Source organism: Sceloporus undulatus, chromosome 1, assembly GCF_019175285.1.
Source record: "Sceloporus undulatus isolate JIND9_A2432 ecotype Alabama chromosome 1, SceUnd_v1.1, whole genome shotgun sequence".
Taxonomy (NCBI): domain Eukaryota; kingdom Metazoa; phylum Chordata; class Lepidosauria; order Squamata; family Phrynosomatidae; genus Sceloporus; species Sceloporus undulatus.
The window spans coordinates 180084226-180110517 of record NC_056522.1 but is presented as its reverse complement, the minus strand read 5'-3'; the positions used below and the strand labels follow the sequence as shown (position 1 = coordinate 180110517).

General features: G+C 41.4%; 1 protein-coding gene across 1 annotated transcript in view; it reads left to right on the top strand.

The window, feature by feature from the left end:
- The first annotated feature begins 7897 nt into the window (after nucleotides 1-7897).
- PCSK2 (proprotein convertase subtilisin/kexin type 2) overlaps nucleotides 7898-26292 on the top strand; it is a 136010-nt gene continuing 117615 nt past the window's right edge. The window contains exon 1 of the mRNA XM_042446790.1: nucleotides 7898-8471. Within this exon, the coding sequence (XP_042302724.1) occupies nucleotides 8286-8471 (186 nt within the window). The 5' untranslated portion in view covers nucleotides 7898-8285. The remainder of the gene's footprint in view (nucleotides 8472-26292) is intronic.

Below are 26292 nucleotides of genomic sequence, written 5' to 3'. Positions count from 1 at the left end.
ATATATGGTAAATGAAAAGCCAATTTTCAGTTTGGCCCCAAAATGAGGCCAATGAAAGTACTAGTCAGGCCTCCAAGGGGAATGCTGCATCCAAGAAGTCTCTGCCTCCTGTTTCCTCCCCATGAAGAATGGGACACAGAAGAGGGCAAGAGGGTTCCCTTAGCAGGTCTTAATGGTCTGACAAGTGTATGTCGGAAGAGGGAAATATCAAGATCCTGAGCTGTGTAAGGCTTTGTCAACCCACAGAATCGCAGAGTGTGGAGATAGGATAGTCATGGGTGGATACATATTGTACACACACACATACACACTAAGAAAGGGGAACAGAGGGAGGGAGAGAGAGAAAATGAACAAAAAAAACCTTCCCTCAACTATAACTAAAAACAACTTTTGGAGCATCGACAGGCGTCAGCCAGGAGCAGCCAGTAAAACCATTACCATGGTACATGTGTGTTTACTTTTTACTGTTGATCCTCCTGCATCTGAAGGGAGATTTTCCAGTATTTGAAACTTTCCTTTCAGAGGTTCAGAAGCAGGAGAGCTCCCATTCAAAGCAGAGCAGCTGTGAGAGGTGCAGCAAGAAAATCAAGAATGGATTTGCTGCGCTGGCTTCAGCTTTCATAGTCACCTTCACAGTAATCTTAAATGACCTAGCTCCTGGCTGCTATTACATTGCCTCTCTTGAACCAGATACCTGTAGGCAAAAGCATCACTGGCAAAGGTTTATCTGGATTCTTGAAACCCCCTTGATGGGAACCACTTCCAAAGGATGCCATTAGGTTTGGCGTGTGAAGACCATAACTGTTCCTCTTCAGTGCTCCTCTGTCCAAAGCACTAGTACAGAGATAAGGAACATCTTTTTGTGTGTTTTTAGACCTCAGTGATTATCAGCCCTAGCCCTACTATTGCTAACTGTGATGGATGATGAGAATTGAAGTCAGTTCACATGTTCCTCATCCCTGCAGATGATTTCATGGCTTGAGCTACCATTGTGGGCTGTTTATCTTGCATGGATCTGCTATGCTTCATTGGACAGGAACTGGAGGACACCTTGGTCCCATTAAGGTGAATGACAGCTTTCCGAGTTGAGGTTCTGGACCCAGTGTTAGCCTTAGGATTTCTGAAATGGGCTTTCACTCAGTTGAACTGTGGCCAAATGTTTCCTAAGTGCAAAACCTCCATTCTATAGAACAAGGAGGGGGGAAAGCAGCAAATGACTTCATTCTTCTGTCACTGCCCAAAGTTCTACAAGTTGTTTGTGTATTAAACATAGAAATGCCTGTCAGACAGCTTTAATATATCTTTCTTTTTCACCTTCCAGTTTGACATCATCTGCTCTAGATAAACCAGCTTTAAACACTGCATTAGAACTTGGAAAATACTCATGCCGGTTGGGCGATTCTGGAAGATACAGCCTTAAACAACGACTGTACCAATCTCCCTGCTGCTCATACTATAAACCAGCCTGCCTCGAATTGGTGTCCTCCAGAACCATTGGACTATTCTTTCCAGCATTCATTCATCTTCTGACATTGACAGATAATGAGTCTTCAGGGGTTCAGAAGATCTTTCCAAGTCCCCCTGCAGATTCCTGGGACTGAACCCAGGATGTCCTGGATGTGTCACAACACAGTGGGCAACTGCAGGGGGCAGCATCCAAAATAGTCCCCAGGCCCTTCCCATGGGTCTCACCTCATCATAGCAAACCCAAATACCTCAATTTTTCAATTCGGTCCCTCTCACAATGTTTATAGGCAATGATATCACCCATCTCAATGAGGTACTTCAAGGGGAAAAAATGTTCATCCAACAGAAAGCTTGGACACATTTTCCACAGGCACAAAATTAAATGATAGTTGTGTTCCTCTTACCTCCTTTTCAGAAATCACCTTCTCACAGGCTTACCAGTGGTATTAAGTGCTTGAGCAATTTAAGTCTCTTCCACAGAGAGCTCCTAAAAAAATAATAATGCCTGAGAGCTTCTTGATGGCAGTTCGGGTTTTCCTTGGAATAATGCCCATCCAGTTTTACTATGCTGTGAGTCATGCAAAACTGATTTAAATTTCAACCTTTTCTTTAATAATGCCATGTTAATGCTGTTCAAAAACAAAGCAGAACAAGTTCTACCTTCTGGAAAAAGAAAATATATTAACAGACCTGTGAAATTATGATTCTGTTTATCTACAGACCTGGGATTTTTCATGTTAATAGCGAGGTGAAGGATGAGTGCCTTCCTCAAGCACCAACTAGCCAACCACCTGACTGGCTGCCTTCCCCAAAGCCCACAAAAAGTATGCTGACCATTTGGCAGGAAACTAGAATACACAGAAAGAAGATAGTGACCTCCTGTCACCCCACTGCCTGGTAAATGGGCTGGGGCTTCTCCTCAGGGCTGGAGCTTTGGCTTGAGAAACTTGATACTTTTTTTTATTCCCATCTCACTTATTAAAATGTTCTTTCGATCTCTACACTAGGGTAATGTGGATCAAGTGGCTCGTCTGCATAACAACTAGCTAGTGTGCACATTCTTTGTGCATCATGGAAGAAGAATAAGTTATCTATCTATGAAAATATATCTATGCATAAAGGTAAAGGTAAAGGTTTCCACTTGACGTGAGTGTCTGGTCATAACCGACTGTAGGGGACAGTGCTCATCTCATTACTAAGCCAACGAGCCAGTGTTGTCTAAAGGTGACTCTAGTGTTCATGTGGCCAGCATGATTGCACAGAATGCTGTTACATTGCCACTAAAGTAATATGTACCTATTTATCCACTTGTATTTGCTGCCCATGGGCTGCATATGGTTTATAGGGTCCTACTTTGTGACCCTTCTAAGTTCCTCAAAGCCCCCAGACTCACTCCCCTCCAGGATATTTTCCCCATCCCTCCAGATGGCTCCAAAGCACTGGAACATGCAGCTGTTTTGCCCCCACAACCTTCCAAACTCTCTACATAATCTAAGACTCCCAAGACACTGAAAAACTGGCTGAAAATCAGCTGAAAATTCCAGTTAGGTCAGACACACTGGTGTAATCTACTGGGTGTATGTGTGAAAAATGGCCTCTGCAGTTGTTCCCCTGCTTTAAAATAATAAAAGCCCAAATAATTAGAACAAATCTTCATCTGCTTTTATTACACTTGTTGTGATGGCAGCAGTAGAGGCGGTCTTCTCTGTATTGTAGTTTTGTTTTGTTTTGTCTCTGCAATGATTGTTTCAGGGAAAATTAAGTAGCTCAGTCTACCTTTAATCCACGCTGCTTTCACTTGGCTTTTCCAGCATGGATTAGAGTCTGCAGTCCATTTTCGAAATGGATTATGGAAAACCTGCCAGGTTGTTTTTGGGGGTTTAGTGCTGAGCAGCTGAGCTGGTTTGCTCAAAAATGTTGTTAGGTTTTATGGGAGTACATTGTGTCTTCTTTTGCAAAGAGCTCACTTTCCATCAAAAAGGAAGCAAAAATCTCAAAGAAGCCTCTCTTGCCTCACTAAGTACCATGCTTTATAGATGAAGAAATTCAAGACAACAATAAGGAGATGACTAGGTTTCTCTATCATTCATTCTGTGTTTTGAAAAAGTTGAGAGTTCTGTCCTGAAATAAAGTGCTGCAGAAAAAGATCTGTTGGTTTCAAGGTTGCCCATTAAATTGGATTTTTACTGCAGTTTGATGCATTCTTACTTGTATTTGGTACATGAGTGGATTTCAAATGAACAGTGGGATATACTGACTACTCTTACACATGTTTACGTAGCCATAGGACTTTCTCCTAGAAACTGTCACAAACAATTGCAAACTTAATCATGGCTACTTTTGCTGGATTGTGCTATGAGGGCCAGGTCTTGGCACTGGCCAGGAGTGTTTTTCCTTATTTAAGTTTGTGTGCCAACTGTACCTTTTCCTTGATATGTCACACCTGGCCACAGTGACACATGCCTTGAGTATATCCCCTTTGAATTACTGTAACATGCCCTAAACCAGTCTGCCTTTGAAAATGGCTACAAAGCATATGCTGATTTTCTTCTGAAATTCCCTGTGCACTCCATTATCCATGGTATGCTTGCAATGTGGTCACTAGTGTCTCTTCCTTTCCTGAACCCTGCTTGCACTTCTGCGATTTCTCACTCCATATATGGTAGGAGTCTTTGCTAGAGAATTTTGAGCATCACTTTGCTTGCATAAGGGATCATTGCAATGGTCCTGCACTTACTGTAGTCTTTTGTGTCCCCTTTTTTGTGGATGGGAATGTATATTGATCATTTCCAATCTGTTGATGATTGTCCTGTTTTCCACATTTGTTGGCAGACATTATTTAATGAGCAATCAACATATATGTTACATATTTTCAAATCAAGCTTCTTGGGGCATGCATACCCTCATTGGAATTACCTATATCTCTGGATGCAATAATTTCTTAGTTAACCAACTGCATATTTTATAACTCATTTACCCCACAGACTGATATTCTCTTTCGATACACCCCAAAGACCCCAGAATTAGAATATTTTCTCAATTACCCTTGAGTATTACACTATAATTAAAACATTAACAAATCTCAAAGATTTTTATCCTATTATCTAACTTATACAGGCACCCATGAAAAATAATTGGAGGACCTGAAATAGTTAAGAAATTTCCTTCTGTTCTCAAACTGGGAGGTTCTCTAGCAAAAGTCAGTTATGATGGATTTCACTGGAGAAAAAAAAAGGGGGGGGGATAAAGTCTAAAGCTGTGCAAGTCAGTTGGTCCTTATAACCTTTATTATTTTGCACCTCCTTTTTCTACTAAAGGTGAGCATAGTGGTAATGTTTTGTTAATATGATTGATGAATGAATAATCATTTTGAATGGCTTTGTCCATGATTCTGAAATTCAACTGGGTATGTCTAACGCACAACCAAGTCAATGTTATTTAATGAGGAATGAACATTTTGCAACTTTAATTCAGTCCCTCAAGAATGACTCAGTAAATGAAATGGGAATTACCCAATCTTGTTTTCATTTGAACTGCCATTTCTGTTTGTGTACTCTTTATCACATGTGCCATTACCATTCCTTTACTATTTACATTTTATCACTCCTTTTAAATGTATGCCTTCACAATTTTTAAACAGGTTTAGACAGCATATTTTCTGACAATCATCTGCTTGCATCTATGAGCTTTAATTTTATTTTTGTTCTCCTGGAAATTGTAACTTCTTGGCTGGCTGGGAGGTACAAAAGAAAGGAGGTACATATATACTTGAAGCCTGAACTCACCTCAACACTGGAAATAACCCATATAAAGGAAATGGGTTCACTTGTTCATGTTCACTTGCCCATATGGCTCAAATATTAACATAGTTCACTGAATGGGGAAACTGATCTCTTTTCATCTCTGTAGTGAAAGAAGGAAGGTTGTTTGTTTGTTCTTGTTGTTTTGTAAAAGTTCTGTGCCCCTTCTTCCTATAAGGATTAATTATAAATCTGTTTGGCTAAACATAGTATTCCACCTGTAGCATCAGCTCAAGGAGTTTAGCACACTGGGGCTAATTTTGGCATTAAAGAGAGATTAAAGTGCATTTAAAGCATCCTGCAAATAAAGCGGAAATGGCAAGTAATTGCGCAAATGATTATCACATACAATTGCACAAATAAAGTGATATCGGAAATACATTGTCACTGAAATCCCAAAAGTAAAAAGATGCGCATTAATGCTTCTTTGTAACCATTTTAATGGTGGGTTTTGTACAATGTCGTGTGAAATCATTTTGCGTAGTTACACAATTTTTCTGGGATATTCACAGGAGAAACTGTCAATCTCCTTCATGTGATAAACTCCCAAGACACTTTGCCACATGAAATGAGAGACTAGTTAACCTTTTCCATTCTACATACAAAATACAGAAGCAACACTTGGACCAAAAAGAAGGATTGCTTAAGGTGCTCTCCCTGCTTCAGCTATGAGCCAATGGGGAAAAGAAGTAGACTGACAATTGAATCTTAGTTCCATATTGGTGACTGAAGAGTGTCCTCCATGACCCATGAGGGCAGCAAAGTTCTGTCCTTCAACCCTAGGAGGCTAGGAGGCCATGGAAGGCCGCTGCTACTCCAAACTCTCCAGCAATATCCAAGAAAGCTTCCTCACTTCATCTAACAGTAAAGCATGCCCTGAGATGGGTGAGCCATGCCTCAGCTGTCATCTCTAAAATGTGAAAAGTGATGCTAGAGACAGGAGTATCCCATGTGGTTTCAGGCCTGTCTGCTTGCCAAGAAAGGCCATCTGGCTGGTGCTCCATCTTCCATCTCACTAGTCTAACTGCTCCAGACCACATTCTGTTACAAGAGGGAAGCAGCCCTCCCCACACACCAGTTAATCACCTGAATGAGACAAGCCCTCTTCTAGGCCTCTGTACACCTGGTCAGATCTAAGATAATGTCTAAATTTATCTGGGAATTAGTGGGTCAGATTTAAAACTGCAAGATGCTCTGTATGTTCCAAAAGTGATAAATAATGTTGCTCCGAACTGAAGGTAGTTATGAGAGTAAACTCTGGTCCCAGCGCCCACTTTGCATTAGGATCTGGGATGGCGACTGTTTCTCCATTATTTACATTGCAAATTTCACCTGAAGGGCAAAGCAACCAGAAATTTGAATCCTTTCAAGGCGATGAATCTGTTTCAAGGTGTCTAAAATCCCATCCTTTCAGTTGACAAATGGGGGAAAGGAAGTCACCTCTTAAACCATTCCCATGCACCGCACCTGTCAGAGCTCCCTGCTCCTGTCATGGTTCAGGATGCCTCTTTTTTTAAACATTGAAATTGGTCCCTTTCTCTGAGGAGGCGAGGGAGGAAGAGAAGAAGAGGGAGAAGAAGAAGAAGAAGAAGAAGATGTGGAAGAGGTGGAAAAGGAGGAGGAAGGAGAAGAAGGAGGCGGCGAGGGGAGGGGAGGAAGAGGAAGAAGAAGGAGAGGAAGAAGAAGAGGTGGAAGAGGAACAGGAAGAAGAGGAGGAGAAGGAAGAAAAAGAAGAAGAGGGGAAGAGGAGAGAGGAGAAGAAACATAAGAAAATGAGGAGGAAGTAGTGAAGGAGGAGGAGGAAGAAGAAGAAGAGGAGGAGTTGTTAAATGTTATATTGGACTATAGATCTTCAAAAGGGAAAGGCGGGATATAAATAAATATTTATTATTATTATTAGGAAGAAGAAGAAGAAGGAGAAGGAGAAGGAGAAAAAGAGGAAGAAGAAGAGAAGGTAGTGGAGGAGGAAGGGGAAGAGGTATAGAAGGAGGAGGAAGAAAAATTAGAAAAGGAAGAACAGGAAGAGAAGGAAGAAGAAAAAAGTAGAAGAAATGGAGAGGAGCAGCAGCAGGAAGAGGTGATGGAAAAGGGAAAGGAGGAAGAAGAAGAAAAAGAAAAAGGAGAAGAGGAAGAAGAAGAAGAGGTAGTGGAGGAGAAAGGATAAGAAGTAGAGAAGGAGTAGGAAGAAACAGTAGTAGAAGAGGAAGAACAGGAAGAGAAGGAAGAAGAAAAAAGAAGAGGAAGAGGAGCAGCAGCAGGAGGATGTGTTGGAAAAGGCAAAAGGGGAAGAAGAAAGAGAAAAAGAGGTGGAGGAGGAGGCAGTGAAGAAGGAGAGGAGGAGCAAGAAAAGGAGGAAGAAGAAGAAAAGACGAAGAGGAGGAGGAGGAGGAGGAGAAAAAAGGAGAGGAAGATGAAGAAGAAGGGGAGGAGGAAGAGGAAGGGAGGGGAGGGGGAAGAGAGGATGGGTGTGAGTAGAGCGGAAAGCCCTTCCAGGTGCAAGGGAGGGTTGGGCTGGTGCCCTGGAGGGCAGCAGGAGGCGTCCCAGGCAGACCCTGGAGGAATGCCAGGCTGCCTCCCAGCAGGGACTCCTCTCTTCCAAATGCTGCTGGGGGGGAGCTGTCCTCCTTCCCTGGCTGGGCGGGGGAAGGAGGGAGGGAGGCAGGCGCTGTCCAGGGTGCTGAATCCAGCCCCGCCCGGCCCCTGAGAGGAGGGAGGCCCTCCAAGCCCAGCCCAGCCCAGCCATTGGCAGCCCCGCAGCCCCCCGAGGAAGGGCTTTTTCCAGGCGACGACGATGAGGAGGAGCTGAGAAATGCAGAGCTGGCAAGACTCACGCCTCACACAGACCCACAAACACACACAGACACACAGAGAGGGATGCTGAGCCAAAGCAGCACCGCTTGACCTGACAGCCTCCAGCCCCAAAACCCTGGTTGCCTTTGGCATCAACAACATCATCATCATCATCCTTCTTCTTCTTCTACTCAGTCCCTTGGCTGGGGTCCCTTGTCCGAAAGAGCCATGAAGGCAGCCCCTGCTCCTCCCTGGAAGACCGCTGGCCTCTTCTTGGTGGGGCTCCTCCGCTTGGCCTCAGCCTCCCAAAGAGCTCCCTACACCAACCATTTCTTGGTGGAGTTGCGCCGAGGGGCAGGAGAAGCCCAAGCCCAGCAAGTGGCAGACGCCTATGGCTTCCATGGGGTCAGGAAGGTAAGCTCCTCTTTCTCCAAAACACAACAACAAACCAAACACAACATCCAGTAGCACACCTTGCCAAGTTGGAGAGAGCTGGGCAGGCAGTGCATGGCAGGGGAAGGGCTTTAGGCAAGAGTTCTTTCAAACTCTTGCAGCAGGAGGAGGATTGCTCCTAAATCATAAGTCTCACCTAGATATATATTATAAATTTACCACAGTCTTTTGGATGGTGGCTGGATACACCTGTGTGTGCTTGGAGCATGTGTGCGTGTGTGTTTATGTGCCTTCAAGTCATCTGTTGACTTAGGGTCCCCCCATGTATTTCTGAGAGTTTTTGTAGTCAAGGGCTACTCTGAGGGAGCCCTTGAAGTCTCTCTTGACTTATGGTCACCCCATGAATTTCTGAGGGGTCTTGTAGTCAAGGACTACTTTGAGGGGCACTTGAATTCTCTGTCGACTTATGGTCCCCCCATGATTTTCTGAGGGGTTTTGTAGTCAAGGACTACTCTGAGGCGGCCCTTGAATTCTCTGTCGACTTATAGTCCCCCCATGAATTTCTGAGGGGTTTTGTAGTCAAGGACTACTCTGAGGTGGCCCTTGAAGCCTCTGTCGACTTATGGTCCCCCCATGAGTTTCTGAGGGGTTTTGTAGTCAAGGACTACTATGAGGTGGCCCTTGAAATCCCTTCTAACTCTATGATTCTGTTGTCTTTGCCAATCCCTTCCTCTAAAATGTAGCCCACAGCACCTGGCATTTGTTGGCAGTCTTCCATCCAAGTACTAACCAGAGCTGACCCTGCTTAGCTTTCCAAGATCAGATGAGATCCAGTGCCTTTAGGCTATCACAACATGAGCCAGCCTAGGCATCCATTGAAGCTCCCATGGCTGAGGTGTCCACCAAGTTAGGAGAAATATGGAGACACTCACAGCCGTTTCTTTCTTTTCTTTAGTTTCTAAAGAAACTTGTTTAACTGAATTAATATGGTAGAGTTCAAAGACATAGCCATGTTAATCTTTGGAATCAGTACGTGGAGAGATCTTGTAGCACCTTTGAGACTAAGTGAAAGAAAGAAATTGGTAGCATGAGCTTTCAGAGACCTCAGTCTACTTCTTCAAGTGCATCTGAGGAAGTAGACTGAAGTCTAGGAAAGCTCACGCTGCCAATTTCTTTCTTTCAGTCAGTCTCAAAGGTGCTCCAAGATCTCTCCACATACTGAATTAATATGGAAACATCCCCCACTCCAAGCAGAACAGGACTCTCAAGGGCTTAGATAATTGCAAACTGGATCTTCAGCCCTAGGTGGTTTTTCCCTCCAGGTGGTCAGTTTGGGATCCATTGATTTCTGACAAAATATAAATACCCTCCAATTTAGTCTCCCCCGCTGAAGTGTTCTCAGGAGGCAGTGTTTGTTTATTTGGTGATCAGGATGATATATTCTCTCAGGGACTCCCTTCAGGTTCCTCAGTCTGGAGTTGTGCAAGCCTTTTTAGAATCTGTTTATAAAGAAGAGCCGGACAAAAGGAGATTGTACCTGGCATTCAAATATAAATTTAACAACATATAATGTTAAGGAGGAACACCTAGTACTGACTTGATGGTTATGTAGAGAGCAGAAGGAGATCTTATGATGAGACAAGGCGCATGCTGTATGGATGAGTGTCACTAGTTAGTAATCACTAGATGGTGATTTTAGATCATCTTTCAGGTCCCTTTGAAGTTAAAACAAAACTAGTAAGTGCTGTCTCTTTCTCCCTCTCCCTCTTTCTCTCTCTCACACACACACATACACACAATTGGCTGACTCTGGAGCAATTGCACATTGGATTGATCTCATCTAACTTCTAACAGAATTATTTAGCGTTATGAAATGCTTCAGAATGGTGCAGCTCCTGTGAAGTTCTTAGAAAAACAGAGCAAGCTCTCTTCAGATATGTACCTTGAATGAGACAGTCTCATTATCCTTGCTGCGCTTTCCATTTCTTTGCCAGCAATTATGCAAGAAGGGCCTGATCCAGCATGCATTGCTGTCAGTGGGTGTTTCCCTATCATGTTCATTGTGTTTTCCCTCCCCGGTGTGTATATGTGTGTTGGGTACAAGAGGTTGTTAAAAGCCAATTGCACCACAGGAGACTCTTAAGTGTGTCCTAACCTTGGGCTTGTGGACCAGTATTGTTACAGTTTGAGAGAGGGGTTGTTAGAAAAATGAAGCCAAAACAAATGGCCATTCTGGCTTAATCCCTTTTTCATCTCATAGGTAAATGTGCCAATTGGCACTGATGAAAAATACTCTTTTAATGAGATAGTGATGTGATCATATTCCAAGGGATTCCAAGGGAGGAAAGGATGCAAGAAAAAAGTCATTTTTAATGCAGAGCTTTTTTTTTGGGGGGGGGGCATACAATTCTTTGGATGACTGACATATCTTTATCCCCCCCCCTTTTTTTTTCTTCATTTCTGAATTCAGGAAACTGGTTTCTTGTACAACCTACTTGTTAGTTCCTTCACTCACCATTGGTTCCCCTCACTCCATCTGAAATGGACAGGAAATCGAGAAAAGCTGTGAAACAAAGACTAGGGAGAAGCTAGAAGTATCCATCTTCTGAGCATTTTGAGAGAGGCTCCCCCTCCTCCTCCTGTTTGTCCAGTTTCATGAGGTTATACCCTTGCGCAAAATCCCAAGGATGTAACCTGAACTGAACCCTAGTCTCATTCCACATACTTTGCTACAAGAAGCTGGAAGTAGGAGTTAATTTCCTTCTATTGTGCTTAGCCATAGCTTGCCTGAGCATCATTTCCTTTTTGCCAAGAATACTCTGACCATGAGATTAGTTTGTTTCTGTCTGAGATTTGGACTGCCCTCCTGCACTTGCATGCCCCACTGAACTCAATGGAAATTACTTCTAAGTAGACATGTAAAAGATTGTGGTGGTTTTTTAAAATCACCTGGAGATCTAAAGAGACCATGGTGATGTCCACAAATGCAGTGTATTACTTGTGCATAAGTCCCATTGATAGCAATGTGCCTACCCTCCTGTAGGTAACCAGAGAATTGCAGGATTGCTATCTTGCCATTTCTGTAGAAGAGGCTCAGGGGTCTCCAAGCAATCCTGCCTCCTCCTTTTCCCAGCCCTGTATGTTCTATTTAAAGAAAGGATTTTAAAAGCCCACTATGCATTATTTACAAGATGTATCTTCCTTCTCCACTATTCCCTGAGCTCTGCATGAGATTAAAGTCAGCAGGAAGTCTTTGGTTTCTCCTTTCTATGAGCAGCAAGTAGCCCAGATGCTTTCTCAGAGCTGTTTCCTATATTCCTCCCAAGAAACATGTCTCTGCATGGGTCTCCAAAAGTCACTTTAATATGGGGTAGGGAAAGTATCCCAGACTTTAGGGATTTATGTTGCTAAACTGTCTTTGCTTTTTTGGAGTGGTCCAAGAAATTGGGGAACATTTCGGGGAGAAAATGGACCAGTTGAAAGAAAATTTGCCTGTGATTTATCAATTTTCTTTTTCACTATACATCGTATTGATTTTAGTGGGAGTTAGCGGACAATATGTATGTGAGAGATTCTGTAATAATGTTTTTTTCAGCTCCCTTGGAAAAAAAGAAATGATATTGTCTACATCTCAGTTAATGTTTAACTTCAGGGAATGCCATGCTTGCTCAGTAATTTGCCGATTTTATTTGGATTCTGTCATACTAATGTTTGTTCGGAATTAAAAATGGAGGTATCTGTGGATCTCTGTTTCATAGCTTCTGGCACCAAGTTGTATCTGGAAATAATAGAGCTTTTGTTTGTTTCTAACATGCTGAAGTCAGTATCATTTTATCTCGGCTGAAAACATTCTGAAATATCCCCACCCCATGAAACTTTTCAGATTTAATATATGAGATAAGACATTTCTGCTAGTATTTTCACCACCATGATAATTTTGGTGGTTTTTTTCATGGGCTTTAGGGTGACGTCTTCCTCTATGAAACTCAAGTGCTACTTTGGGCAAACTTTTGTAGTTGCTGTGTGCCTTCAAGTTATTTGTGGCTTATAGTGGCCCTAGGATGGGGGTTTTCTTGGCAAGATTTGTTCAGAGGAGGTTTGCCTTTGTTTTTCTCTGAGGTTCAGAGAGTGAGACTTGTCCACAGTCACCAGAAGTTTTCCACAACTGAGCAGGGATTCAAACCCTGGTCTCCAGAGCCATAATCCAACATTCAAACCACTACTATCTCTTGAGCATACTTTATCCCCTCAGAATAAGTGAGTTCACAGAAGAATACTTAAGTAATGAATGACATATTTATCCCTTTATTTGTGTGTTATCGTCTTGATATGATTTTGGAGTAGATCGTCTCATAGATTCAGGTGATGAAACCTTGCACATTTTTTTTAAAAGGAAGGTCATAATCTGAACTATCTAAAAGGAATTAAGTACTACAGAGAAAAAAAAGTGAGAAGAAAAACATATGAGACCGAGGCAGACATATTCATTCATCCATTCACTTTATTTATATCTCACCTCCTCAGAAATGAGGATCTAGATGGCTTACAACTGAAAAATAGTAATAAATAAAACATGCGCAAAAGATGATCACTAAAATGTAACTAAATTATCAAAAACATCCATTAGAAACAATTTAAAATCTGTATTAGGGAGAAAGTGAAAAATAGTTTTTAAAAAACAAATAGTAGAGCGCTGTATTAATAGCCTTTCCTTTAACAGAAAAGAAGAATAATCTTCCAAAGAATGGAAAAGCTTAGGTCTACCACAGGAAGCATAGCAAGGAAAGGGATATTCTTGCTTCTCCAGGAAGGTAGCTCCAGGGCCGAGAAACAACCACTGAGAAGGCCCTCTATTCCATAATGCTGAGAGAAATCATTCTTAGAGGAGACCTATGAGAAAACAATGTGACTTAGGTTTATAGGCTTATAGGTAGAGGCCTATTCTATGAAGAGTGAATCCCACACAACATTCAGAACATCTGTCTAACATCACTATATGACACCATGCTATTCATAATGATGAAGTAGACTGAGTCTATGAAAGCTTATGCCACAAATTTATTTCTTTCACTTAGTCTCAAGGGTGCTACAAGATCCCTTTGCGCTACTGATACAAACTGTCATGGCTATTTCTTTGAATGTTGTGCGGGTTTCCATGGCTAAACAGCAATTTGAACTCTGGAGTCCTAGTCCAGTCCCCAAACCACAATGATGCACTGCCTCTCATTCATCCTAATGATTCCAAATCAATTATTAATGAGGTTGCAATCCTAAACATACTTGTTGAGCACATCAATATTTACTTCGGAGTAAACATGAACCAGTGTTGTATACTTAATGAACATGTCAATATGTACTTCTGAGTAAACATGAGCCAGTGGTTTGAGTGTTGGGGTAGGATTCTGAGAGATCAAAGTTCAATTCCACATTCAGTCATGGAAACCCAACCTGGGTGATCTTGGGAGTCATTTTCTCTCTCAACCTAAGAGGAAGGCAATGACAAATTCTTTCTAAACAAAAAACAACAAACCACAACAACTAACATGTATCATGTACACAGTTCACTTCTGAGTAAACAAGGTTGTAAATTAAATAATGCCGATGCAGTACAAATTTTGCAGGATCTCACAGCTTGGTTCCCTCCATTCAGGGACGTAGCCAAGGGGAGGGGGTTCTTGGGGTCCGGACCCCCCCTTCCATTAGAAAAATGAATGGTGTGTGCTGCTGCACTGCCGTGCCCAAACCCCATTATAATGGTGGCACTTAGTCTGGACCTCCCCCTTCCTAAAATCCTGGCTACATCCCTGCTCCATTGTGAAACCTGTCCTTTCAGATGATGAAATTTAAATAATTAAAAACTACAGAACTTCATGGAAGAAGTGAACTGGTCAATTTTTTTAAAAAAAATCTTCAGTGATACCTTTGCAGTGTTCCTACAGAAAGCAATGGTTGCTTCCAGAAGTCAAGAACAGAGCTGTTATGCAAGATATTTTAAGACTGCTCAAGAGCATTCATTTTAGAAGGTCATATTTCAAATTCTAAGGAAAATCGAAGAAAAGAAAGTGTTCTTTATGCTTTAAATTTAATGGCTAGTCCCAAGTACAGTAAACTCACTGAAGTACTGGAATTTACATAAGTGTTCATTGACCTTTGGACAAGTGGGTCTTCCCCAATAGGGACTAACAGTTGTTGTTGTTCTTGTTGTTGTTCTTGTTGTTGTTGTTCTGTGTCTTCAAGTCCTTTACAACTTACAAGAAGCTTATCACAGGGTTTTCTGAGGCTGGGACCCACTGGGTTTCCATGGCCGAGCAGGGATTTTAACCCTGATCTCCAGAATCATAGTCCAACAATGTTCAAACCACTACACCATGCTGGTTCATTGTATTTAGACCCATTTCTGCCTCTTGTTACGAAGCACAATTATGAGGGAAGCTGTTTCATATGGAGTAAGTCTTGAGCAGACAGTGTTGCAAAGTTCATATATTTCACTAGCAAGGTGAAACCCGTCCCCAAAACAAGAAAATTTGGGATTCCTCCCCCCAGTTTTTTCGAAAGATATTTCCCCACAGAAAATGCTGAATAAAAAGTTCAAGACAAAGAGTTCACCTATTTACAGAGCCGCTCCCAGGCTCTGAAACGACCTGCCAGACGAGATCCGCCATATAACCACCTTGGAAGACTTTAGAAATGGATCTCTTCCGCAGGCCTTTCCAGACTAGGTTAGATCCATTAGATCCATTAGACTTGCCTCCCCCTCTATTGATACTGATATCAAAATTGATTGATACCATCGCCCCAGTTCCCCCCCCCCCTTTAGAGAAAGACTAATTTCTAGCACTAATCTGCTTGAAATTTTAGTGTATTCATATTGGACAGTTTAATTTTTTTTATGTTTAATCTTTTTTTAGGGATTGATTACTGTTTTTATGATTGGGGGAAGATTTGGGTTTGGGGGTTTTTAAATTGTAATTTGTAATTTTTTGATGTTTTAATTATACTGTTGGAATCCGCTTTGATTCCTTTGTGAAAAAGTGGACTACAAATTATTATTATTATTATTATTATTATTATTACTACTACAAACAAAGGCACGGGACAGACCACTCCAAAAGGGTGGCCTGCTGGCAGCCTATTCCCTTCCAGAGGGATGCCGCAGCCGCCAGACCATGCGGCATCCATCCAGAGTAAAAAGAACCAATGGTGCACTCATGATGTAAAAGATGCGCCGTGAAGTGCGGACACTATGCATCCGCTACATCAAAATGGCGGTGCCCATGTACACGAGATGCTGTCATTAGTCCGTCGCCAGCATGTACTAGGGTTAGGGAGCATGCAGTTGGTGTGCACTCCCTAACCCTAGTATCACTGGGAGCATGACGCTTTATGGCGGTATGTACAGGCCCAAAGTAACTTTCAATGTGTAAAGAGTGCTAACATTTCATTTTTCCTTCCCCCCACTACATTGACCCCCCCATGGCTTTTTAATTTATGGAGATGTTACATCTGTATATTTTATGAGAACTATAGATTATGAATACTTTTCATTGCATGGGAATCCGTGGTTTGTTTGTTTGTTTGTTTGTTTTAATTTTATGTTGAAGCAAAGCATAAAGCATGTATCGGCTTTATTCAGGAGGATTGAGGAATCTATGGTTATCCAAGGTTGTTGGATTAACATTCTCATTATTGCTGGCTATGTAGACCTGGAATGATGAAGGCCGACATCTAAAGGGTCATAGGTTCTGAACTCCAGCTCTCTTTTAGGGTTTCCTGGTGTGGCTTGTCCAGCTGTCCTTTGATATTTGAGAGATGCCTTCACAAGATAAAGCACTGCTTTAACACACTTTAGCCACCTCAAACTCAGGAATGATAAAAAGGAATTTTATTTCCACCATTTCAATATGCACTGATGAATGACTCTACTATCAAATTGAATGGTTTTGCATTAAATCATGCAGATCACTAGGATTTTAATTTGTGCATGGATCATATCAGAGTAGTCCAATGGCTTGAATCAACCAAAAAAGTAACTTTCCCAGACTCTGCAAAAGTTCAAGTGTGATGGTGAATAGTTGGCTGCTATTTACCTCTTGCTGTTTCAGATTATTCCTTTTTTATTATTATGATTATTCATGCTTTATTCTTTTCATACTTGCAGCGGCTTTTTAAATCCATGGACAGAAAAGCAAGGTCAAAGTAATAAATCGAATGTAATCAAAATGCATTTTAGACTGCACTAATTTTTTTCTGCTTTAATGGGATATTACATGCCCTTGTAAATCTCTTACCTAACCTAGTCCTTTGGGGATTGCTGGGTTGTGTGCATTTAAATACATTTAAATAAATGAATCCATTACTTTGGCTATTGTATTCATAAGAATTGTCTCAAAGTCTGGACTTTCCTAGTTTCATACTCGTGAAAAATAATCACTTTCATGTATATGTGCAGAATGGCAACACATCCTAATGGTACATATGCCCCATTTAGTCGGCAAAACGGTTTACTGCTCTCCATCCTTTAAAATTCATGTTTCATCTGTGCAGCTCCCCACTTGGGTAGTTTTTGTCAATGCAGCCATGTGTGTGGTGCTTCAGATGGCAAGCATACAGTATGTGGTCCTTCAGGCAGTTTGAAATATCCAACAACCTGTTGTCATGTGGTGTGCCTCCAGCTAGCCAGTGATGCCCTTTCTCAGGATACTTTATTCTGTGTCTATTCCATGCACATTTCTCTCTTCACCCAACAGTGAGTCAACATTTTATGGCCACTGAGTATGAGATAGTTTTATGTTGGTTTTTTTTTTAAGGGTAGGCCCCCCCCCCCCAAGTTTCTTCTCCCCCTTTCCCCTACATTTGCAAACGGGAGATAAAACCACTTCCTTCTCTCTTGTTTCACAGTTAGCCCCCTTTACATGACTGTAATATCTCAGCTCCAATGTCCACAATTAGTTTATCAACCGCTTTTCTTCTTCCATCAAACTCAAAAGTAGTCAACTTGTGGCTTTCTTGGATGTCCTTGGACTGCAACTTTACTTGTGGCTCTGTATTAAACATATTGGGCCTCTCCTATATACAAGTCGCATTTCAAGTGTAATGAGTTCATCTTGGAAATTAGTGTGGGAGGCCTAGCGAAGATGTATAGGCAGTTTGCAAGCACCAGAACATCTTCCTCTAACCTACATCACCAGAACAGGCAGGCATATTTCTAAAGCCTATTCTTTGGGCTTTGTCAGAACAAAAGAGCTATATTTCACAGGATGCCTTTTGTTTGGAGGAAATCAAAGACAAGATTCTGAGCATCCTTGTGGGCAAGTAAAGTAAATTCCACCCAAACCATTGTGATTTATTTCCGGCTGAGGATGTTCAGGCATAGTCAGGCTGGATGTTCCACTCTAAATTGTTCCACTGTTATCATGCAATTCTCTTGTCATCTTTACAGATTATGTATAAGACTTCAAGATAGGTTATGCAGCTGCTATATTTGGGGAGAATTCAGAAACCTTGGCAGTCTTTGTGTGCAGATGCAAACAATGACTTCTGGAAGCTCAGGGGCTGGCATGGTTTCTGGGAATCACATACAAGGGGAGGTAACAGAACCGGAGGTTTTTAGACACATTTTTTATAAAACATAAACCCAGGGGAAAACCTCCCAGGTAAAATTGGGTTATCCTGGGTGAGGGTGCAGCTGACTGACTGGAACAGTAACAATATGTTTTTGCAAATCCTAATTTAAGAATATGGGCACTGGGGTACTGTACACATTGTGCTAACTGCTACTTTTGTGCAGATCTTGTTAATTTCAATAGGACCTACGCAGGAGACTTTGTGAGAGGATGGAGACATTGAATTCTTGCTGTTTAGACAATTAATCTGCAGAAAGACAAGTATTAATGTAGCCGGTTTTATTCCACCCACTGAAAGGCATGAAACTACCTTTATCTTTGTTCACATGAGAAATAATATCCTTTTGAGCCAGTAATGATAGAGATTCATCAAGTTGTGTTTGCTTTTCCTTTCTCCTTGGAGATCCATTTTCACTGTGGTATGGGGGGCATCACACGGCTTATATAGTTTTGGGATAAATTCTTGCCTTCTTAATTTGAAAAAAAGGAGAGAGAGAAAAGAACAAGAACCTCTGAGAGAAATGGATCTTACAAAAGAAGCCAATTATTTGGCATAATTCACTTCATTTTTTTTTTAAAAAAAAATCAGCAATAAGAAAACAGTAACAGACTTTTGCGTGCATGCTAGCCGCAAAATAAGGATTTGCTAATTGGTAAAACAAATCTCAGTTGTTAAAACAGATTGCTATGTATTCATATGCATATGCTTTACTTCTATTAACTTATAGCTGCCCATAAGCTACATTTTTTCATAGGAAAGGCTTTTGGGTGTTACTGGTGTTCTCCTAGCAGGACTGTGGAGTGGAAATATAAGGATCCACTCATCAGAATGATCCCCCAAACACAGCAGGGCTGGATGACTACATTTTGAAGTACCACTTAAAAAAGGGTCTGCTGAGACACAAGTGGGTCTAAAAATCATTTAACAACATAACGGTTTGGTAGAACAGCATATCTGACACTTATAATCATTGAGATTAATAACGTAGCTTGTTGCTTGAATGATTTAGTATCTGAACCTAGTTTGGGGATAAGACAGATGAAGGCTGAGATCAATTTTTTTTTCTTTTTTGAAACTAGCAAAGCATAATAAGCCGAAGTTTGAATTTGGCATCTTGCAGTACACCACAGTTAAAACCGACCATTGTTTGGTGTGAACATAATGTTAAATTGTTGTTTTTGCAATGTGCCTTCAAATCATTTATGACTTATAGTGACCCTAAGGCAAACCCATCATAGGGTTTTCTTGGCAAGATTTGTTCAGAGGAGGTTTGCCATTGGCTTGCTCTGACGCATGTTAAATTATGGCTACTCAAATGCAACAGGAGGACTAGGGGAGGGGAAGATCACATGAGCTCAGGACCACAAATAGACTAATTCCCATAAGAATGACAAGCATGTATAACTTCCCTCATGGAACAGAATGGACATTTTTGTCTTGAACATCCACATTCAGTTGAGCTTTTCAGAACTGCTATGTAAAATTCCATATGTGATGATGTTCAGCATGGAGACATTCATTGCACATGGCTGAACATTGTGCAAATTTTGATATCAAATGGTACCTATCCTGCTGGGTACTATGGAGAGGTACTATGGATTGCAAAGACAGAATGGGATGGAAACAGCAGTTTCGGAGAAAAGCCAATCAGAGTGCATACATTCAGGTTATATATGTGCAGTGCCCAGCAAAGTAAGATGGGAGCCCGGGGAGAATGGCTTGCTGGGTTCTCCTGGGCAAGCTTCAGGAGGGCCTCTGCTTGATGTGAATGTCCTGGCTACCTCCAAGCATGTTCTACACAGCCCATGGACTTGGTGGTAGCTTTGTGGGCTGATTAGAGCCACATCTAGTGCAACTACACCTGGAATATGGTGTATAATTGTATCAAAAGGTGGTCTCTGACCCTTCTCCTAGTAGAGTTCTCAATGGAGCCCTGGTGGCACAGTGGTTAAATGCCTGTACTGCAGCCACTCATTCAAAACCATAAGGTTGCGAGTTCAATACTAGCGAAAGGACTCAAGCTTGACTCAGGCTTGCATCCTTCCAAGGAGGTCACTAAAATGAGTACCCAGATTGTTGGGGGCAATTAGCTTGTAAACCGCTTAGACATTGTTAGTTCAGTATGAAGCAGTATATAAATGAAGCTGTTAGTTTGTTTGTTACTGCCCCTCAGAAAGGGAGTAGTAGAACTGAAAAACTTGCAACCTAAATGACCATGAGCTGGGAGTAATTGCCTTCTGAGGAAAGACCATAATATTGTACCTAATATGGAGAAAATGGGGAGAGCAAAACTCCCTCTTTCTTAATGTTACAGTAGAACCCTCTGAAATCAAATGACGAGAGATTTGGGCAGACAAAGATGACATCCTCTTTTCTATCCATGTGGACTGCTGCCACCCACTGTCCACTGACACTGCCTCCTCATTGAAGGTTTTCAGACCAGTGTGGGATAAGCACTGGTAAAATGCCGCTAAAACGTTTAGAAAGTGCTTGTGTCTGGAAGTTTTATACACTCCCCAAATGGCAGGGAATTGTCCTCTTGCCTCCAGTGTCCCTGAATCGTTTGAAAAGTAGCAATTTCCTATGAACACAAAGTTTCATTGTCATCTCACTGGCTCCATTTAGAGCTCTACTAGGATAAAGGATAGAAACCAGCCCAGCAGAATACTGAGAGAGGGAGGGAAGGAGGCAGTGCAGTGGGACTTGGAGGGGGTGCAGTGGGAGAGGGAGACAGACTAGGAGTGGAGAAGTGAACCACCTGAGTGAAGTGGCTGAGAGAGCCTCCAGCCATTTAGGGCTGATGGAACAGGGTATTTTGATGGAGCAGGTGAGATGGCTGTTAGAAAAGACAGGGAAGGGGAAAGGCAAGGCCAAGTTGATGCTACTTAAATATAATGGTTTGGAATGTTTCTAGCAGCAATGATCATAGCTGATATAGTAGGGGAATTTCAAGTGGGAGTTGTCATAGCAATTGGTGGTTTGAAGTAGTCGGTCATCAAAGGTGTCCTCTATTTTTGCTTTTCAGAATATAGTAATAGATTAGTCAAAAGAACAAGGCTGAAGGCTACAAGGCAGAATGCATGTGATATAAAACACAGTCTTCTCTCATCTATTTTGTTGCTGCCATGGACTCTAGCATAAGGTGCAGCCCAAGCCAGTCCTTGAACCATATGATAGGATTCCTATGGCATTTAGTGGGTCCATGCTTATTTATTTATTTATTTCTAATGATATAAGGAATGACTTAGGTAATTGGGGATGTTTAGCCTGGAGAAGAGAAAGTTAGGTGATATGGTAGCCCTGTTTAAATACTTGAAGGGATGTCACATTGAGGAGGGAGCAAGCTTGTTTTCTGCTGCTCCAAAGACTAGGACCCAGAACAATGGATGCAAGCTACAAGAAAAGAGATTCCACCACACCATTAGAAGGAACTTCATGACAGTAAGGGTTGTTCGACAGTGGAACACACTCCCTCAGAATGTAGTGGAGTCTCCTTCCTTGGAGGTCTTTAAACAGAAGCTGGATAGCCATCTGTCAGGGATGCTTTGGTTGAGATTTCCTGCATGGCAGGGGGTTGGACTGGATGGCCCTTGCGGTCTCTTCCAACTCTGATTCTAAGGAACTAAAAATAACCATTACACCACAAAAAGAAAGTTTTTGACCTTTATTACATTAAAACTACAGTATAAGGTATTATGGTGATACCATTGTTGGTGGAGAAAGGAACTAATTACAAATGTCTTATTGGTTTTAATTAGTTACTCCAAAGTTATTATGTTCTGAACACCAATAGATAGGGAATGAAGAGGTGCTACTGAAGTTACATTTTGTTTATGGGCTTCCTAGGGTGCATCTACACTGCAGAAATGCAGTTTGACATGGCTTTAACTGCCATAGCTCAAAGTGATGGAACTGTAGTTTTGTGAGATATTTAGCATTCTCTATCAGAGAGCTTTGGTGCCACAACAAGCTATGAGTCCCAGGATCCCAAAGGATGGAGCCATTACAGTTAAAGTGGTTTCAAACTGCAAAGTGGCAGCAGTTCTCTAGTCCTCCTAGAGATATCTGGTTACCCACAGTGGGAAAAAGAATGCTGAACTAGATAGGCATATAGTCTAACTTAGCAGGACTCTTCTTACATTCTCATGGGAGCCATACATGTAGGATGTAGGATTACAGGAACATAGCAAGATGTCTTATACAGAGTCATCCCATTGGTTCATCCAGTTGAGTATTCTCAACTCTGGCCAAAAGCAGTCCTGCAGGGTTTCAGGTAGGATTCTTTCCTAGCCCTCCTTGGAGCTTCTTGTTATTCTCTGGTTGCTTTCCATCTAAGGACTGGGTGTGTTCCAAGAGGAATTGAGTTATCAAGGTGTGGTTGCAATCCTCTCCACTTGGCTGCTGCTTCTACACATTTGCCCATTTCTTTCCAAATCTGCAATGCAGGGAGACCTGCAAAAAGACAGAACTGTTTACAACAGTCCATTTTTACAGATTACCCCTATCAGGCACACATCTAGTTGATGCAGCTATTGAAACACCCATGGTGGTGTGCAGATGAAATTCCTACTGTTTTGCAACCTCTTCCCCAACCCTGTAATTAATGAGCAAAGAATTTCCCATTTCCTTTTACTTTCTTCTTCCACTCTGTTTTAAATCTGTCACCCATTTCAGAAGACTATACCAATTTTGATGTACCCTAATATATAGCATCTCAGTAGACAGAACTAATGACTGTGAACATGCTGGGAAACTAATTAAAAGGATGTGTTTATTTTACTTGATTAATATAATAAAGGACTGATAGCATGGGGAAGATTAACCCCAATTTAGATGGGCAATAGCTACCTATTAGCATTATCAACTAACAGTTGCCTTTATTTAGCAAGGGTGTGAACACAGACTCCATTAATGAATAATGGCCTGCTCCCTCCCTGCCTTGAGAGAAGGAGGCTTTAAGGCACTTTTGAAATGTATCTCCAAAAAATATTTCATGTAAGAGGTGGGACCATACATCACAATTGTTCTATTGCTATTAGATTTCTCATATTTGAAGGCCTAGCCCTGAGTATCTGGTCCACAGAACAAGAACAAGAGCACTGCCTCGAAAAGTTTCTGTCTGTGTGTATGGATGTTTCTCATTTGTTCAGCCCCACAGGACACAATTGGGCTTCTGTCTGAGTAGATGGAAGGGTTCTTAGCCAATAACAAAGGTGCCTAATTGTAATTTGAAGTAGAAACATGATATATAAAACCGACTTGCCATTTTCTGTAAGGATGCTGTTGTTTGCTTAGGCATGCTTGCTGTCTCCATTCCACCCAATAAAGATAAACTTGCTGGGAGATTCTTAGTACTTCATGAGACCAATAGCCAGAGGAGAAGCCATCTTAGATTTGCTGCAATTAAACAGTAAAGGATATGTATCTCACCTCTGGTGGAGTGGATTTGAGTCCCCAAAAGCTTGCACTGTGATAATTTCTGTTCGTTTCTGCTTTCAAAGCTCCTGTTCTTTTCACTGCGACTGATGCAACTGAAACAAAAGGGAAGGGGAGCCTGCTATGTATTATTAAATCCTGTTTAAATTATTTAACTGGGAGCTTGCGAGCGGGAAAGCCACCTGGGGCTACTGTACAGAGAATAATTAATAAGGATCCATGCCTAGTATTTTTACATTATTTCAAAGTATATTTTTAGTGGAAAATATCTATTAATGAGCAGAGCTTGGTCATCACTAGCTAAAAAGAATGATTTACAGGTTGAGTATTCTGTATCCAGAATTCCAAAGTATGAAACATTCCAAATTCCAAATTGGCCACATGGGTAGCTGAGATAATGATACCTTTGCTTTCTGATGTTTCAGTGTACACACACTTTATTACATGCACAAAATTATTTTTAAAAAGTATAAAATTACCTTGAGACTATGTGTATAAGGTGGACACAAAAGATAAAAGAATTTCATGTTTAGGCTTGGGTCCCATCTCCAGGATGTCTCTTTGTGTATATGCAAATATTCCCAAAAGCTGGGAAAAAAAATCAAAATTCCCAAACACTTGAGGTCCCAAGAATTTTGTGTTGGGGAGATTCAACCTGTACTTGTAATCAGTCCATTTTACCATTGAAGAAAGTGGAACCATATTAAATTGTACTTTTATGTTAATACTCTTTGAAGCAGCATAACTGTAATATTAAAGTTACTTTTATAGCTATGAGAACGTAGCTTCACTAAAGAGCCCTGGTGGCGCAGTGGTGGAATGCCTGTACTGCAGCCACTCACTCACAAACCATAAGGTTGTGAGTTCATTACCAGCCAGGGGCTCAGCCTTGCATCCTTCTGAGGTCGCTAAAATGAGTACTCAGATTGTTGGGGGCAATTAGCTTACAGTTGTAAACCGCTTAGTGAATGCTTAAGTGCACTGATAAGTGGTATAGAAATGTACTTGCTATTACTATTGCTATATGGCAGAGGAGGACTATCAGGTCATGTGCTGGATTGTACGGTGTCTTGTGCATTGGTGAGGTGAGCGATGTACCAGAGACCAGGAGGCTGTAGCATTCCACTGTTGTTAAAAAGGCACTAAAAAGGCAACGAGTTTAGTTATTTTTGGGGAATGAAAAAGGAAACAATTACTTTTTAAAAATGCAAGTATAATGGGAACCAGTGGTGCTATTTTGGAAATGATGGTGGCTTAGAATAGCAACTCAGTACTTTTTAAAAGTTGTTTTCCAAGCACTGCTAATGAGTTGGTATCCACATGCAAATAAGAATAGAGATGCTTGTAAAAATACCCCCATTTGGATTTCTTTGCAGACTTGAGAATTCCAAGTTATCTGACCTTGCCAATGGCTGGTGGTTAAATAGGTTTTACTGATTACTTTGTAGGTATAATGAACCTTGATGTAGTCACACAAGAACATGGAAATCTATTTGGGAGTGTGACTGAGCAATCAAAATAATTAAACTGGCAAGTTGAACACATCCACATCCACTCTCTCACACAAAATCTAAAAGATGAAGAAATAAGCTTCATCTTCTTTGTAAAACATGTAAAAAGAGCTTTACTTACAATTTAGTTGTGTCTAATGATGTTGTGTGTGTGTGGGGGGGGGAGACTGTAAATTAGAGTGATACAGGTAGAAATAAGGTGTGGAAAAAACGCTTACAGGAGGTTGACATAAATGTATATTTTGCCCAAACCCATCTGAGTAATGTACAAACGAAGAGCATATAGAACCATGCAAATCTTGCTGACTCTGAGAGAATGTGCATGCTTGCACTGACAGCAAATAGGAATAATGGTGTAATCTACATACATGCAACCATGTCCATCTGTTGGTAATGTGGTGGGGTGGGGAATTCCTGTTGAAAACTACAACAAACTATATGTACTTTAAAACTGAACTTCATTTTATAAATTCTACAAGTTAAACTGGAAGGTAGGCAGAGTGAATCATGGGGCAGAGTCAATATTAGTTCCACTATTAAGCAGAGTGAGGTAGCTATTTCAGGAAGCATAGGCTGAGGGTCAAGGCACTGAAAGGCAAGGCACTGAAGGCCGACACTTTGTGTGCCCTGAAGCCTCACATGTACACAGGTAGACTGTTGCCCTATGACAATGTTGAAAGAAGAGTCGATTAACAGTATGATCAGTTCCTCTACATAAAGTGGACATTGGGGGCATTTTGTTCTTTGTGTCAGGCAGCAAGACATTTTGAGGCAATCCTGCGTAGAGTCAAATTCATGTAGCAATAGCAAATGGGTTGTGATGTGGTGGGAAATCTAGTCATTGCTATCAAGGATGATTGGAGCCCTTGACTGGTCCTTGGAGGATTTCTGCTACCAAACGACAGTGTGGTCCTTAGAAGTGGCAGTCCAATCTACACTGTTCCTCAATGTGCTCTGAAGAGTTTACTCATGCTCCTTTGCAGACAGATTTTGATCCTTGCAAAGGAAGTAGAAACCATGGTGTGTGGCACTTTCCCATTGAACAATGTCTGGGATGCTATATACCAGTGCTAGTGATAAGCACAGAGAGGAAGTAAAATACTTGGATGGATTAAATAATCTGTAAAATAAAGCAGTCACAGGTCAGTAGAGCAAAGGCTTGCACTTGTGTGATTAGGGTGCTCTGAGATGAAGCAGCACCAGCACCTTGTGTTGTGGGTTGTCAGGTTTTTAGACAGATGTTGGGTCCTAGAGCAGAACTCACACATTCT